General features: G+C 39.6%; 1 protein-coding gene across 1 annotated transcript; it reads left to right on the top strand.

Annotated features, from left to right (window-relative positions):
• Positions 1–369: 369 nt before the first annotated feature.
• On the top strand, positions 370–16,437 carry LOC311047858 (uncharacterized protein; the record flags this gene model as incomplete). The annotated part of the gene is made up of 7 exons (XM_084060807.1): positions 370–454; positions 10,140–10,172; positions 12,807–12,827; positions 13,566–13,657; positions 14,257–14,392; positions 15,095–15,172; positions 16,097–16,437. The coding sequence occupies 7 exons, from the start codon at positions 370–372 to the stop codon at positions 16,273–16,275; spliced, it is 624 nt and encodes a 207-aa protein (XP_083916933.1). The 3' UTR covers positions 16,276–16,437.
• Positions 16,438–16,884: the final 447 nt, after the last annotated feature.

Genomic DNA, 16,884 nt, shown 5'->3' with positions numbered 1-16,884 from the left:
AAGTCCCTGCGACATAGGCCTACTGGCATCATATCCATGGGTGTACTCGTACATCATGTCCAGGGGGTGTACTCTGTACATCCAGCCGCCCTCACGCTATACAGAAACAGGAGATATATAGGCTCCTGCCCTGTGGGCCACATGGCTCGGCAAGGCTTACTTATTCTTAATTGGAAAACGAACGGGTAGAAATTCCGTCTCTGACACTGTGTTCTCAATTCATTTCAAAGCACTTTATTCATCTCCCAGGGGCAATCCCCCGATGCAGGCGTAGTAAAAAGAACATACAGACAATATATAAGTCCTGTTAGTGAGTTGCAGGGCCTGCATCTGTCTCTATGGCAGAACATACTTCACTGCTTGTGTCAGATGGGGCTCCGTGAGGCCGTGACCCCCAGGGGTCAGCACAAACGTACTCAGATCAGAGCACCAGAAAACGAGCTGCTGACTCACAGTGAGTCATAGGCCTCCTTGGCAGAGAAGGCAGTGGTGGAAAAAGTACTAAATTAAGTAAAAGTATCAATACTGCAATGTAGAAGTACTCTGTTACAAGTAAAAGTCCCGAATTCAAAATTTACTTGAGTAAAAGTACAAAATGTAAAGTACTAAAATGTTTGAAAATAGCAGATCTGCAAGCTCACAACGCGTCGCGATGTGACGCGTTGTGAGCTTGTAGATCTGCTATTTTCAAATAGCCTAGGTATAAAATAGGGCTAAGGTGGTTAATGTATGTTTTATAATGTAATAAATAAATAAATAATGTAAAAGTACAATATTTGCCTCTGAGATGTAGTGGAGTGGAAGTGAAATTATAGACAATTGGAAATACTCAAGTAAAGTAAAAGTACCTCAAAATTGTACTTAAGTACAGTACTTTACACCACTGCTTAGCAGAGAAGGAGAAGGGGAAGGGCAAGAGGAGGGGTGAATATAATGTAATGCCACATAGCATGGCAGAGCAAAGTTTTCCACACTGTTCAGGCAGAGTGAGTAGGGGTTCTGAATGGGATTCAAGTCATTACGGAGTCAAAGAGTCAAGCAGGGTGTTCTTAGTTGAAGTGCATATTAGCACGTTAAGACCGGGAACGCATCTGTGTCATTTTCTTTTATTTCTTTGGGCTATTCAAAAAATAGCAGATATACAAGCTCATGAGCTTGTAGATCTGCTATTTTTTTTCTAAAGAATGTGTAAAAATGTGTGCAAATCTTTGAATATATATACTGTAAATATGTTTTAAAGCGAACATTTTTAACTCCGATCACTGCTTCTGGGGGGGTCCCTGGAACAACATATTTTGAGATGGGGGTCCGTGGCCAAATACATATCATTTTGGGGGTCCTTGACATGAAAAAGTTTGAGAACCTCTGACATAGCAACATAGAAAACATAAAAACAAAAAAAACTGTTAGGATTTAGAAAACATTTGTAAACCCCCAGAAGTAAAGATTTGAGTTAAAAATGTCCGCTCTAAAAATATATATACATTTACTCGGTGCCGCGCTATGAGCTTGTATATCTGCTATTTTTGAATAGCCAAAGAAATCAAAAGATTACACAGATGTTCTCTCGGTCTTGATGGGTTAAAAGGGGATTATGTAGCTGAGAAAGAGCTTGGGTTCTCATGCTCTAGAAGAGGTGCTGGGGAGTTGATACAGAGAGAAAAAGGAGTTTCAAGTTTAGTTGATCTGCAGATAGAGCGCTGTTCTTTCTTTTTCTTTCTTTTCTTCCGAGCATGTTTGCTTCAAAGTAATCCACTCAACATCCTCCTAACATGCTGAGTACAAGGATGCAGTATTAAATGCTGGGTTAAACAACAGTAAAAAGGACAATGCAAGCAGTACGGTTATGGTTTATAGTGTAATTGTATGTGGTGAAATAAATCATAACTGAGAGAAGACTCGGTGGAAACAAGACCATGTTTCACTGTCTCTAATTATTCTAAACCACTTTAACCTGTCTTCCAGGTAACATATATCTGCTACTAGGTGCCATATCCTGGTACCTGTAACATTAGCATGACGTCTAATCAGTAATTAAACCTTGTTTTTTTTATTGATTGAATAATTATATACTGAATACTTATAATTAGACAGAAATGAAAACATATATTTATCTTAAAATTCTTATGTTATACCATTATATACTGTACAAACATTATTGTTGTACTATATTATATTATATTATACTATCTTACACTATTATATTTGCCACTATTGTTATTGTTACTACTTGTATCTCCTCTGTCCCTCCCTTTCTCTCTCTTCTTTCCCCCCCGACACGGTCGAGGCAGAAGGCCCCCACCCTAGAGCCTAGGGTCTGCCTGACGTTTCTTCCAGTTAAGGGGGAGTTTTTCGATGCCACTGTCGCAAAATTGCTTGCTCAGGGTGGGACTGTCGGGTCTCTGCTCTACATGTAAAGTGTCTTGAGACAACTTGTTGTGATTTGACACTTTAATAAAATTGAATTGAATTGAAAAAAAGAAAAAAGGAGGTGGGGGGGGTGTAAGCAGTGAATGCCATCACCTTGCTATGGGAGAAGTGAGTTTACCTCCCCCTTTGGCCTCTTGAAAGACGGATTTTCAGGCCTGTTAATATAATAATAAAAAATATATATTATCATAGCACTTTTCATTCATACTGCGCAAAAGAAAGAAAAAGGAACAGGTGAAAAACAACAGATTAAAAACAAAAACAAGTAGGCCTAAGACATCAGCAAAGTGCAGATGGAGTGCCGACGTGAACATTGCTCATCTTAAAATCCATACAACAACTTTTATTTAAACGTTTCAACAGTCTAGACTGATTTATCATGCTGAGGCAGCCAGCGGTTCATAAATTAGGCTACATGCTGAATCAGCCAGAATGTTGGATAACGTGCAGAGAGAGAGAGAGAGAGAGAGAGAGAGAGAGAGATAGAGAGAGAGAGAGAGAGAGAGAGAGATAGAGAGAGACCTGCTCCATAAAAGCGTCCTCAAGCCCCATTCATACTTTGTCGCACGATGGTGTCACGCGTCGGCAATAGCAGATCTACAAGCTCACAGTGCGTCTTGGATGCGATACGTTGTGAGCTTGTATAGGTCTGCTATCATCGGAGCATGAATTAGGCTTCAGCGAGGTGGTCATGTCCTTTCTCATTTACACGATCTGGTTGTCATGGTAACTTATTAGACATTGGGAGGTTTAGAGGGAAACGATGCCCATTTTTCAGTCTTATTGGTCTTTTTGTGAGATGATATCTACTTTGGCAGTGGGCATAAATTCCAAGCTCTTTTGATGTGTGTGTGGGTGTGTGTGGGTGCATGCCTGTACAGTGTGTGTGTGTGTGTGTGTGTGTGTGTGTGTGTGTGTGTGTGTGTGTGTGTGTGTGTGTGTGTGTGTGTGTGTGTGTGTGTGTGTGTGTGTGTGTGTGTGTGTGTGTGTGTGTGTGTGTGTGTGTGTGATACTACCTTATTATTATCAATGCCAGGCCGGAAGTAGATTTTTAACCTTTGTGAGCGAGTGACTTACTGACTGAGTGATTGATTGCGTGAGTCCGAAGCTAATCTTGCAAACCGCTGGACCGATCGGTGTCAAACCTTTCGTGCAGGCAGTCATTAGGCCAAGGAAGGAAAATAAAGCTCTACTCAAAATCTTTCAAATCACTCTCATGGTGGTGCTATATCGACCCGCTTTACGTTTTGGCCTATAACACTAGGCTGCACAATCGAAATTCACTACATTTTTTTCACCACACTTTCTGCTAGTAGCTACTCCAGATTTTGTCCAAAACTCACCCAAATCACTCCACATTATCTCTGGAGAGTGGAGACTCAGACATGTGAGAAACATGTGTCACACCGATTTCTCATATTCCATTCTGTGGAAGGGGCCTATTTGACCCCAAAAAAACATGTACTGTATCACACCGATTTCTCGTATTCCATTTTGTGGGAGGGGCCTATTTGACCCAAAAAAAAACATGTATCACACCGATTTCTCGTATTCCATTCTGTGGGAGGGGCCTATTTGACCTAAAAAAATGCACCATTTACTATGTGGGGACCAGAAATCCCCACAAGAGTAGTAAGACCAGAAAAATACTTGACCTTATGGGGACATTTGCAGGTCCCCTGAGGTACGACAGGGCTAAAGCACATTATTTAGAGCAGGGGTCTTCAACAGGGGGTCCGGGACCCCTAGGGGGTCCTCAGAGCTACTATAGGCCAAATCTTTGTGTGAGAGGATTTATTTTTTTTACATTATCCACTTGAATCCTAGAATTCCTTTTCTGAGGGGAACAGTAGCCAAAAATAGCAGATCTACAAGCTCTCAATGCCTCGCGCATTGTAGAGGGAAAAAAGAGCAGACTAAGTAAAAAAAAAAAACTTTAATCTGAAACAAAATTTTATACAATATAGTGGGGGTCCCTGCTTCATCTCTCTCTCAGCTAGGGGGTCCCTGGCCTGAAAACGTTGAAGACCCCTGATTTAGAGCTTAAAGGTTACAATTAGTAAAAGATTCATTAGAGTCTGTGCGTGCGTGGGCGCATGCGTGCGTGGGCAATCAGGGGTCTGTGCCAGGTGTGTTTTTTTTTTCAGTGCAGTGACATCTTGATTCCGCCCATAAGAAATGACAGGAGACTGCGCCTTGCCAAGTTAGCTCCTGCCTTTAGGGACAAACCAATGTAAATAAGTCCTGAGAGTCTAGCAGACAAGCTGTTTCTACTCTGTAAACGCTGCCATTTTCCCTCACAAGGACTCGCAGGACGCAGCAGGACAAATACTGCACATGCTGCCAGATGGTGGCCTGTCTCATGCATTCACACCATAGGGCATGCAGCATTGGCACCATCATGCACATACTGTACACAGACACACACACACAGGACATAAAGTACACAAGAGGCTCATAGTATATAAAGGCTGCAACTATCGACTATTTTCTTAGCGATTATTCTACCGATTCGTTTTTTGATTAATCTAATAATCTTGAAGAGCATTTGTTTGATAATTAACCACTTAAGCCAGGGGTCTTCAACAGGGGGTCCTCAGAGTTACTACAGGGGGTCCGTCAAATCTTTGTGTGATATGTTTTTTTTCCTTTTACATTAACCACTTCAACCCTAGCATCCCTTTTCTGAGGAGAACTTTAGCCAAAAATAGCAGATCTACAAGCTCCCAACGCCTCGCGCTGCGAGGCGTTGTGAGCTTGTAGATCTATAACTCTATTTTTGGCAAAGAGTTATAGGTGTATAGGGAAAAAAGAGCAGCAAAAGTTTATCTGAAACACAATTTTATACAATACAGAGTGGGTCCCTGCTTAATCTCTCTCTCAGCTAGGGGGTCCTTGGCCTGAAAACGTTGAAGACCCCTGACTTAAGCCATATTTTATACTTCAGCATGAAATTTTATACTTGGCATGAAAAAGATTGAGCACCTCTGATATAGAAACATACATTTTCAGAAAACTGTTGAGATTTAGGAGACATGTAGAATCAGCTTCAGGTCTCAATGGGCTAAAGGGAAAATATATTGCTCAAATTGCCTCGTTTAACAAAGCTGTTTCATCAATCAACAATTTCCCCCGGTTTAATTTGCTTTCCATCTGTCCATGATGCATATTGTAGGGGTCTTTGAGGGGGTTCTAGCAACAGTTCCAGTAACAGCAACATTTTCTATTATAGCATCAAAATCTGTTTAACCCTTTAAAACCAGGAACGCATCTGTGTGTCATTTTAAGATTTCTTTGGCTATATAAAAATAGCAGAAATACAAGCTCATAGCGCGGCACCGAGTGCCGCGCTATGAGCTTGTATATCTGCTATTTTTGGGGGAAAATCGTGAAAATGTGTGCAAATCTTTAGTTTTTTTTAAAACGAAAGTTTTTAACTCAAATCTTTGCTTCTGGGGATTTTACAAATGTCTTCTATTTTTTATTTTACTTATGTTGCTATATTATCAATGGTTTTCAAACTTTTTTCATTTCAAGGACCCTCAAAATAATATGTATTTGTCCGCGGACCCCCTCCCATCTAAAAGATATTTTGTTCCAGAGACCCCCAGAAGCGAAGGTTTGAGTTAAAAATGTATATACAAATTTTTGCACAAATTTTCACGATTTTTCAAAAAAATAGCAGATCTACAAGCTCATAGCGCGGCACTCGGTGCCGCGCTATGAGCTTGTAGATCTGCTATTTTTTGAATAGCCAAAGACATCTTGAAATGACACACATGCGTTCCCTTCCCGGCCTTAAAGGGTTAACCACGTTAACCCTAATTTACGCTTTGGCTATTCTGTCGGCATTTTTTAAACACAAATCTTCTCATATGGGTGTCCTTGGCACAAACTATTTTCAGATGTAGGTCTGCAGCCAAATACATATCCATTTAGGGGTCCGTCCTTGACATGAAAATGTTTGTGAAGCACTGCTGTAAGGCTAATGGTTCTATGCACACAGAAAAATACGACTAAAACAAGAAACACAAATCTCTTGCTTGACAACAAGCCAGGGATGAGGTAGCCATCTTGAATGACACCCAACAAGCACAAACACAACGGGTGCCAGGTACACACCACCGACAGCTACCCGCCCAGGCGGGTGCTAATCTACATATGACATCACAAGGGGAATTTATAGAACTCTGCAGCCCCAAGTCTCCATGCCACGTTATCACACAAATCTGCTCGTTTGGGTGTCCATGCTCACAAACCATTTTCAGACGGAGGTCAAATACATACAAATGAACATAAAAATGTGTTTTGAAATGTATAAAAATAATTTGAAAATAGCAGATCTACAAGCTCACATTGCGTTGCATCGCGACGCATTGTGAGCTTGTACATCGTCTATTTTCAAATGAAGTGCTGAAGTGGTTAATGTATGTTTTGTGATAATAATCATAATCTACAAAGTAACTAGTAACTAAAGTTTTCAAATAAATGTAGTGGAGTAAAAGTACAATATTTGGATCCGAGATGTAGTGGAGTAGAAGTAAATGTATTGGAAATACTCTAGTAAAGTAAAAAAAAACATTTTCAACCAAACCAACAAACCATTTTCATGGTCACAAACCAGGACAGGTAGTCGACAAACATTTTCAGACGGAGGTCTGCAGTCAAATACACACAAAAGTAGGGGTCCTTGACATGAAAATGTTTGCCACTGCTGTAGGCTATTGGTACTGGTTCTATGCACACATAAAAAGACGACTAAAACAACAAACACAATCTCTTGCTTGTGCACCTTGGGTGCCAGCCAGGTACACACCCACCGCCGACCGCTACCCGCCCAGGCGGGTGCTAATCTACATATGACATCACAAGGGGAATTTATAGAACTCTGCAGCCCCATGTCTACATGCCACGTTATCACACAAATCTGCTCGTTTGGGTGTCCATGCTCACAAACCATTTTCAGACGGAGGTCTGCAGTCAAATACATACAAATGTAGGGGTCCTTGACATAAAAATGTTTGTGAAACACTGCTGTAGGCTAATGGTGCTGATTCTATGCAAAAAAAAGAAAGACGACTAAACAGCGGTGGAAAAAGTACTCAGATTTCTTACTTAAGTAAAAGTATCAATACTGCAATGTAGAAATACTCTGTTACAAGTAAAAGTCCGCAATTCAAAATGTAGGCCTACTTGAGTAAAAGTACAAAAGTATCGGCATCAAAATGTACTTGAAGTACCAAAAGTAAAAGCACTAATTATGCAGAATGTACCATTTCCCAAGTTTTAAAATGTATAAAAATCATTTGAAAATAGCAGATCTACAAGCTCACATTGCGTTGCATCGTGACGCATTGTGAGCTTGTAGATCGTCTATTTTCAAATGAAGTGCTGAAGTGGTTAATGTATGTTTTGTGATAATAATCATAATCTACAAAGTAACTAGTAACTAAAGTTTTCAAATAAATGTAGTGGAGTAAAAGTACAATATTTGGATCCGAGATGTAGTGAAGTTGAAGTAAATGTATTGGAAATTGGAAATACTCTAGTAAAGAAAAAAAAAATACCTCAAAATGTTACTTAAGTGCAGTACTTGAGTGAATGTACTTTGTTTCTTTCCAACCACTGAACACTGCTGTAGGCTAATGGTGCTGGTTCCCGGCAAAAATAAATAAATAAAAGGCAACCAAACAACAAACAAAATCTCTTGCTGACAACAAGCCAGGGATGAGGTAGCCATCTTGAATGACACCCAACAAGCACAAAGTGCCAGGTACACACCAACCGCTATACCCGCCCGGTACCAGCGCCACGGCAGGTGCTAATCTATGACATCACAATGGGAATTTATAGAACTCTGCCGCCCCAAGACTCTCCGTGCCACGTTATCTCACTTTGGACAGCTGGCTAACGGCAGTTTGGTTTCCATGGAAACTCCATTTCAGACACAGGGAGAAAAAAAAGAGACACTGAACCGTTTTATCACAGTAAGAACTCCACGAGATATGAGTGAAGTACAATTGATAATGAATATGACAATGAGCTTTATTTATAAAGCACTTTTCATACATAAAAATGCAGCTCAAAGCGCTGTACAGTACAGCAAAATAAAGAATTAAAAGACCAACAACAACAACAGCAGCAGCAAAGTGCCGAACAATACAGTCCAAATAGCAGAGGAGCAAATTTATTTTAATGATAACAAAGATGTAATTGTTCAATACAATAGAGCACCGAAGTCTGACGTAATTTACGCATCCTACATGGGTTGTGTTTTTTTACCCCCATTCTGAATTCCCATAGACATGTTTAACATCGCGTCAAATAAGAACTGTGTTCCAAAAATAAACAAATGATCCTGGCGGTTTGATTCTTATGGATATGAAGCATCAACTGACAGTGAGAAAACGCGAATTACTTCCGCCGAATTAGTTAGATTTTCGACTGCTCTGTATCGTCATAAACGATACAGAGCCACCTCCCAGACAATATCGCCGAGACAGTTTGTATATTTTTGGACCACAATTCTTATATGAGACGATTCTAAAGATGTTATTCTCCATGGAGAAATTACCTGCGCGACCCAGGGGATGAGTGACGTCAGGACTTCTGTACTCAATAGAATCACCTCATAAGATGCTAATTAAAAGCAATAGGTTAAAGAGGTGAGTTTTCAACGGACGCTTGAAGATGCTGTCTTGTGTGCTTGCCTCCCCGATTCCTTGAGGTAATGCATTCCACAGATTCGGGGCTTAATTAATGAATGCAGCATCACCAGTTTTCTTCTGGGTTTTGATTGTAAACTTTGATTAACCAGCAGCAGAATATCTAAGTACTCTTGGGGACCGATGTATTGTTAGTGTGAGATAGGCTGGTCCCAGACCAAATCTCTTCTTATAATTCTGTGTATAATCTTAGAATGCTACACTGAAGTGTATAGGTATTTTGCAATTCCAAGATAGTTGCATCAATACAAAAGGGCAGAAGCTGCAAACTTTGTGTGACCCCACTGAAGCAGATATGATTTATTTCAGTTCGGAGCAACAGCTTCAACTGTCTAAAGTTGTATGTTTTGCCATGATCTAATCGCTTCAGTGTTTGTTTGCCAATAGAGAGGCTGAAGACCAGAAGTGCTTGATATAGTTTGTTAACGTATGGCGTCACACGCTGAAAAAATAGCCGATCGATAAGCTCAGAAGCCGTCGCGCTGCAAGGCGTTAAGAGCTTGTAGATTTTCTATTTTCAGTGCCCGACACCGGTGAGTAACTAAGTATAAGTCCGGCTTGAGTCCGAAAAGTGCCACAAGGCACGGCGCCCAGTTATTAGGAATAAAAATGTATAAAAATGCTTTTTACGACCATGAAAGTGGGGCCTGTACAGATGGTTCATATTTCCTCTTGCCTTTGAACTCCCACTAAACTTTCACGCTTTTTTTCTCCTCTTTTCATTCCTTTCCTTTATTTATATATTAACTTTCTTTAAAAGTTAGCCATTTCAGTCCCAATGACAATTAAAAGTGAGATAATTGATGAGTAGTCGAGCAGAATTGGTTCCGAACAAGAAAGGTGACATTTAACAGGAGATCCTCTGCAATAATGAAAAACACAGTATCTATGCTCAGAATTATTGCCACATCATTGGTTTACAGATGGAAGGAAGTGGGTGAAATTGGTTTTGTGTAAGCTCCATCTTTTTTTGTTGCTTTCCAGAAAGGGAGAGGAAGAAAAAGGAGAGAGCAGGGAGTAAGAAGCATGTCAAAGAGAACATAAAAACATCAAGATACATATTACAGTATACTTCGCTTTTGCCTGACATTTGTCAGATATTCTTCTGTGGAGAGACTACCCTGCCCATCAAGAGGAAGCAGCCCACTCATATTTCCAGATATTCTGAGCAGGGATATTTTAAATTTACTTGAATAAAAGTATTGGTATCAAAATGTTTTCAAATGTATAAAAACCTTTTGAAAATAGCAGATCTACAAGCTCACAATGGGTCGCATTGCGGAGGGACTGGTTCAGGTGGGAGCCCTCATGAAAAACTGCTACTGAATTACTACACAAAAGCTACTTGTGTAGTAGTGGCTGTATAGTCACCTGTAGCAATTGTGTAGTAAATCTGTAATTTATTCACTATTCACAATACATCAGTAGAGTTTCTTAGTGAAACAGTAGTGTTCCCAGTAGTAATCAAGCCGAGTAGTGAAAAAGCTGTTAGAACATTACTGCTTTACTACAAGGGCATTTGAATAGAGATTGTGTAGAGATTTTACTACTGGCTTGTGTAGTGAATATGCAGTCACTACTATACAGAATCACTACAACTATTTAAAAAAGTGATCAAGTAGAGTTTTTACTACCTGCTAGTGTAGTGCATGTGTAGTAACAACACTACAGAATCCACTACAGTAGGCGAGTAGTGAAAAAGCTGTTAAAACATTACTGCTTTACTACAAGGGCATTCAAATAGTGATTATGTAGAGTTTTTACTACTAGGTTGTGTAGTGAATGTGTAGTAAAAACACTATATAATACTCTACAGTAGCCGAGTAGTGAAAAAGCTGTTAAAACATTACTGCTTTACTACAAGGGCATTCAAATAGTGATTATGTAGAGTTTTTACTACTAGGTTGTGTAGTGAATGTGTAGTAAAAACACTATATAATACTCTACAGAAGCTGAGTAGTGAAAAAGCTGTTAAACATTACTGCTTTACTACAAGGGCATTCAAATAGTGATTATGTAGAGTTTTTACTACTTGATTGTGTAGTGAAGATATAGTAAAAACACGACAATCCTCTACAGAAGTCGAGTAGTGAAAAAGCTATTAAAACATTACTGCTTTACTACGAAGCCATGTAATTGATCAAGTAGAGTTCTTACTCTACTTGATCTGGTCTTTGCTGGTCAGATGGCTGGACACTGGACAGACCAGCAAAGACCAGCTCAGCAGCTGGTCAGGTTTGGTTAGATCAGTGGTTCTCAACATGTGGATCGGGACTCCCAGGGGGGTCCCCACATGATTTGGGGGTGGTCCCCAGATGACAGTGAAGTGACAATTTAAGGACCTTTAAGACCTTTTTAATACCTAAAAAAACAAAACACCATTACTCCATCAAAAGTAACAAACTATAATATAAAAATGGTCAAACATTGGCCAAATTGTCTAACAATAATAATAATATAAGAAAACATTTTGAAAATAGCATCTACAAGCTCACAACACCTTCCTTGCGAGGCGTTGTGAGCTTGAAGATCTGCTATTTTCACAATAGAGTCAAACTAAACGTAAACACATCAACTCCTACATTCCAAGTGCTTATGAGGGTGGGGGGTCCCCAGCTCAAATATGATTATTTTGGGACGTCGCGGCCTGAAAGGGTTGAGAACCACAGGGTTAGATCACTGTTTCCCAAACAGTGGGTCGGGGCCCATTTGTGGGTCATGGACACATCACAAGGAAAGATCCCTTTGTTTGTTTCTTACAAAAATATATTACTATATTATTTCAAAACATTTCCCACCCAAAAATCGAAAATCTTCATCAATAAATAAATACATAAATACAAAATCTAAGAATCATACATCATACCTGCCATTAGACTGTGAAGTTTTTCTTCTGTTACAATACCCCCCCCCCCCAGTATATACAGTATACAGTAGGCCTATACAGTATATTTTATTTTATTTTATTTTATTTTATTTTATTTTATTTTATTTTATTTTATTTTATTTTATTTTATTTTACATTTCTTGTCCTTTTCTTGTGATGTGACATAGATAATATATTTATTTTATCGCAATTGGCAAATAATATGCTAGTTTGATTCTAAATAACACTTTTTATTGCTATGGTTACCAAAATGAACAGATCTACAGATCTACATCTTGTCGCAATTCGATGCATTGTGAGCTTGTACATCTATTCTTTTTTTTTTTTTTTACAGAGAAGTGCATTATGGGCCCTGAGCAGTGTTGCCATATCTGCTTATTATAAGCGACTTTGGGCTTGTTTTTCTGTAAAGTTGCTTCAATTGCTTGTAAATATTAGTGAAAGATTTCACTTCTTTTTGATAGTAGAAATAGCAGATCTACAAGCTCACAAAATGCATTGCAAATGCGACGCACTGTGAGCTTGTAGATCGGCTATTTTCAAATCTGCAAATGTCGCTTCTTTTGGGCTTAATTGTTTTCACAGACCTGGCTGCTTATTTCTCTCTCAAAATCTGGCAACAATGTCTCAGCATGCTCGCGACTGCGCGGGGAGAATGTTGTCTCGAGCCTGCAGCACTTCAATAGAAAGTTAGATAAATTGCGTTGCTTTGGATTCATCAAAAAGAATTATAAACCGGCTTCAGAGAAGATAAAAGGATGAAGAAGAAGCGGCGGACATTTTAGGTGAGTGTTGACACACAGAAATACTGTTTGTGTAGGCTTTTTAGCCTACTATTACTGTATTGATAATAAGTGCGTAGGCTGATGTTTTTGAAGTCAATGACCCAACTCTACACATTGTTTAGTTATTTAAATTGTCTTGATAACGGGATTATGACTAATTTATTAATTTAAAGAGAACTCTCAGCTGAGAAGCAGTATGCTGCTCTTTGACAGTAAGTTCAAGTTATTTTAGCAATGCAGATTTTCAACAATAGTTCAACTCTTGAGAGCGTAAAATGAAACGTATCATTTTAGCATCTTAAGAGTTAAAAGGTATATAAGGGTCCATTAGTTTACCATAACCTTTCATTCACGGTACCACTGAATTACACTGTTACATTTTTAGGATCTTGAATCATTTTACACTACGTAAATATCCCCATCTTTCCACAGCATGAAATGTCCATCAGTTTGCATCAGTACTGACTGCAAATAAATGTATACTTGACGTTCAACCACTTGAACCTTAGCATTCCTATTCTGGGGGAACATTCCCCAAAAAAGCCGATTTACAAGCTCACAATGTGACGCGTTGTGAGCTTGTAGATCTCGTGATCTGGTGTAGATGTCATCAGGTATTTTACTGAGCATTTAGGATCTAAGGTTAAACTTACAGAAGTGATATATATTGTTGAATTCCAAATATTCAGAAATGATTCTGATTTAAATTACATGATTTGTTTTTGTACATCTTTACAGATCTCCCAGAACTTCTGAGCCGAGTTGAAGCTCTCTCGGGGGCTTTAGACACAGGGGTCACTCCCTGTCAAAATCAAGCTACACAAAAAGAGGTAGTTGTTACACAATATTATATTTACTGATTTATTTCAAGAACCCCCAATTTGATAGAAAATGTCCTAATCTACGTGGTCTAAAGCCAGTATTAATTTGACTGTTTTTGTCACGTGCCACTTCTCAGCTATCCAGCTCTAACCTTAGACATTTGTCAGTGTTGTCGATAACTACTATAACTTCTACCACTTTTTTTGGTCACATGATTGGATACTGGATTCTGATTGACTTAAAAAAAAAGGTTGTGGGCTAACAACCCTCTGTTTTTTTCCCCGCCCACTTTTGTGTTGCAAGGAGACATTCTGATTGGCTTATAGCAGTCACATGGGCAAGCCTACCCTACCAGCTGAGTGTATTCTGAAACAATTAAGGATTGTAACTCAATAGCCTTGCATGTTTTCTTTCATTTATATGGTCGAAGTGGTAGAAAAGCAATTTACCACTCGAGGGTTGTGTGTTATGGTCTGATAAAGCCACTGTTTCTGGGTTGTTTTGCACTCGCATAACCCACTCTCTCTCGTGGTAAATAGCTTACTACTACTAGTAATATTAAATAATTTCTGAAGTTATTCTGTACACTGTTCTGTTTCTTTTTCAGACTGACATTGGAGGAGGGGTTCTTGTGCCAGAGCACTCCCTCCGGTACATCGACCACTCCAAGCACTCAGCCTTAACAAACGGTCTCCTGACCCTCCTGTTCAGCAGAACTGAACTAGCACAATGCAGCATCACAGGTAGGGGTGTGCTCAATGGTCTCAATGGTTCATTTATATAGCGCCTTTAATCCAAGGCGCTTTACAAATATTGCATTACATTTACCCATTCACACACGCATCCATACACCAATGGCGGAGGAAACCATGCAAGGCACCAACCTGCTCACTGGGAGCAACCAGGGTTCAGAGTCTTGCTCAAGGACTCTTCGACACTAACTCTGGGGGAGCCCGGGATTGGTTTAATGCCTTTATTGATACGACAGCATACTGACAGGAAACTGGTAGAGAGAGAGACAAAGGTCGCCCGGATCGGGAGTCGAACCGGCGACATCAGAGACATTTGTGATATGCGCAGTAGGCCAGCGGGAGCCCACAAAATGACCTTTTCTATTGATTATTCATGCCACAGAGAATTGAGTTCAATAATATGTTCTTGTATTTGTCGCATGTCTAAAACAATAATTTGACTTCAATTCTGGATGGGGACTATGTAATTAATACACTTTAGTGGAAATTATCTATTAGCAGCATATATCTCCTATACTGAGTCGGCCTGTGTGTATAATTAGTAATCATAATACAATTAATCATTGTATGCCAATCATAATGATGATCATCCTAAAATAATAGCAAAAGTGATTGTGATAATTATGGTTATCCTGATAATTAGCTGAAAATGGTGATACAATGTTTGTCCATATTGCCCACCCCTAATTACAGGAAAGAAGTGCAACATCCAGAAAGACGTTGCCACCCCGAAGCCCATGCTTGACCCGCGGAAGCTTCAAGCTGTTGTTGGTGAGATTTTAAATTATTGTTTCTTGCTTCATGACCTGAAATGTTAACATTTGACACAACTTTAGGTCGACAGACAAGGGTCTGTCGTGATGTCCCTCCCACCCGGAAGGATATAGAGACACAGGGCGAGAGCACACAGTAGGATGGTTTTAAAAATCTTTGGGATCATAATGGCTCTACATTAGAGGCATATCTATTGGGGCTGTCGCATTAATCGCATACCGCAATATTTCTGTTTCAAACCGCAATGGGGAGATATACCACACAAACCACGGCTCACACGAAATGGTCACAAAGCATTACAAAAGCATACACAGCAATGAAGACTAAGTGAACATTAAAATACAGTAAAAACTCATCTCTGCTGTGCTATTTAAAAAGCAACACTGTAAAGCTTATTCATTGTAGGTTATTTATATATAGTAATTCAAGTGTAAAATTGCTGTTAACCAGCTGAACTCCATATGGTTGAGCGAAGTCCCTCAGAGCTCTATACTAGTGTATGTTCTGTCTTATATTATTGTGGGGAAAGCTTTTTGCTGAAAATAGCCGCTTGGCAAGCTTACAGCGCTTGTACAAGCTTACAACGCTTTAAACACATTTGCCTTCCCCACAAAAAGGATGAGGTTAAAAAAGGGTGGGGTGGGCCATTGCAATTTTTGTCGCATACCGTACTTCTGAGACACTTAATCACACCACGGTTAAAATTGTGTCATCGGGACAGCCCTAATATCTATGTCTTATGGATCATACCCTCGGAGCCCAAACAATCCTAACCTGACAAAGGTGGGTGTGTTCCAGCGGTTGTTATCTCTCCCATTGGACATTGAATGGCACTACTGGGCGATGATGGTTCAGCATTGCTCTAGTCTGTTACCCAGAATTCAATTTTAATCATTAATCTGTTTTCTCTCCCTCATACAGCCTACGTGATGGAGAAATGCGGCGTTCCCAAAAAGAAAGTTCTTAAGGTGGTGACAGCAAAGCTTAACTACGAGGACAAGGTAGGGAAGCCAAAACGTCCCAAGAAGACCGGTGGGCCAAAAAAGAAGACATCACAGAAGACTGACCCTTCACCTCCAAATATACGTAATGAAGTCTAGACCTTAGCTGAAAAAAAATAAAAGATAATCAGATCTGGGCCACATCCAGATTGGAATCCAAACGGTATTAACATCACGTGACCATTAAAACCAATCGGATTCCAATCTGGATGTGGCCCAGATCTGATTCAGACTGAGCTTGGCTGCCACTGTAAATGGGGTCCCCGTTTTTTTTTTTTATATATATATGTATATGTATTGTTTTTATTTATATTGTTGTTCAAGGGCATGCATCTTGTGTTTTTTTTTTGTGTATTTTTGAGAAGCGGTCTTGCAACAGCTTCGGCAGTACAAATAAGGTTGAAAACTTTGGAAATCAGTTTTTTACCCGTGATGGGATTTGTCCACTCAAAACCATCTTTAGCCAGTTTAGTACATTCAGCAATGTATGGAGCTAAGAAAGTTTCCATTTTTGGCTTACTCGGTCCAAACCAAAGGGCTGTCACCATTACATGTTGTTTCCGCAGTTTGGGCGGCAGCTCAATTAGTTGTGTTTTTAAAGGCCAAATAGAGTATTTGGACGAACGAAAAACTGGGACACCATCACAAGTCCAAATGACAGACAAAGAATCGTTATCAAGTTTCCCCTCAGAACAATTCTGTGTGTTA

The sequence above is a fragment of the Gymnoscopelus microlampas genome, assembly GCF_963454915.1.
Source record: "Gymnoscopelus microlampas genome assembly, chromosome: 6".
Taxonomy (NCBI): Eukaryota; Metazoa; Chordata; class Actinopteri; order Myctophiformes; family Myctophidae; genus Gymnoscopelus; species Gymnoscopelus microlampas.
This window is presented reverse-complemented; position numbering and strand designations above follow the sequence as displayed.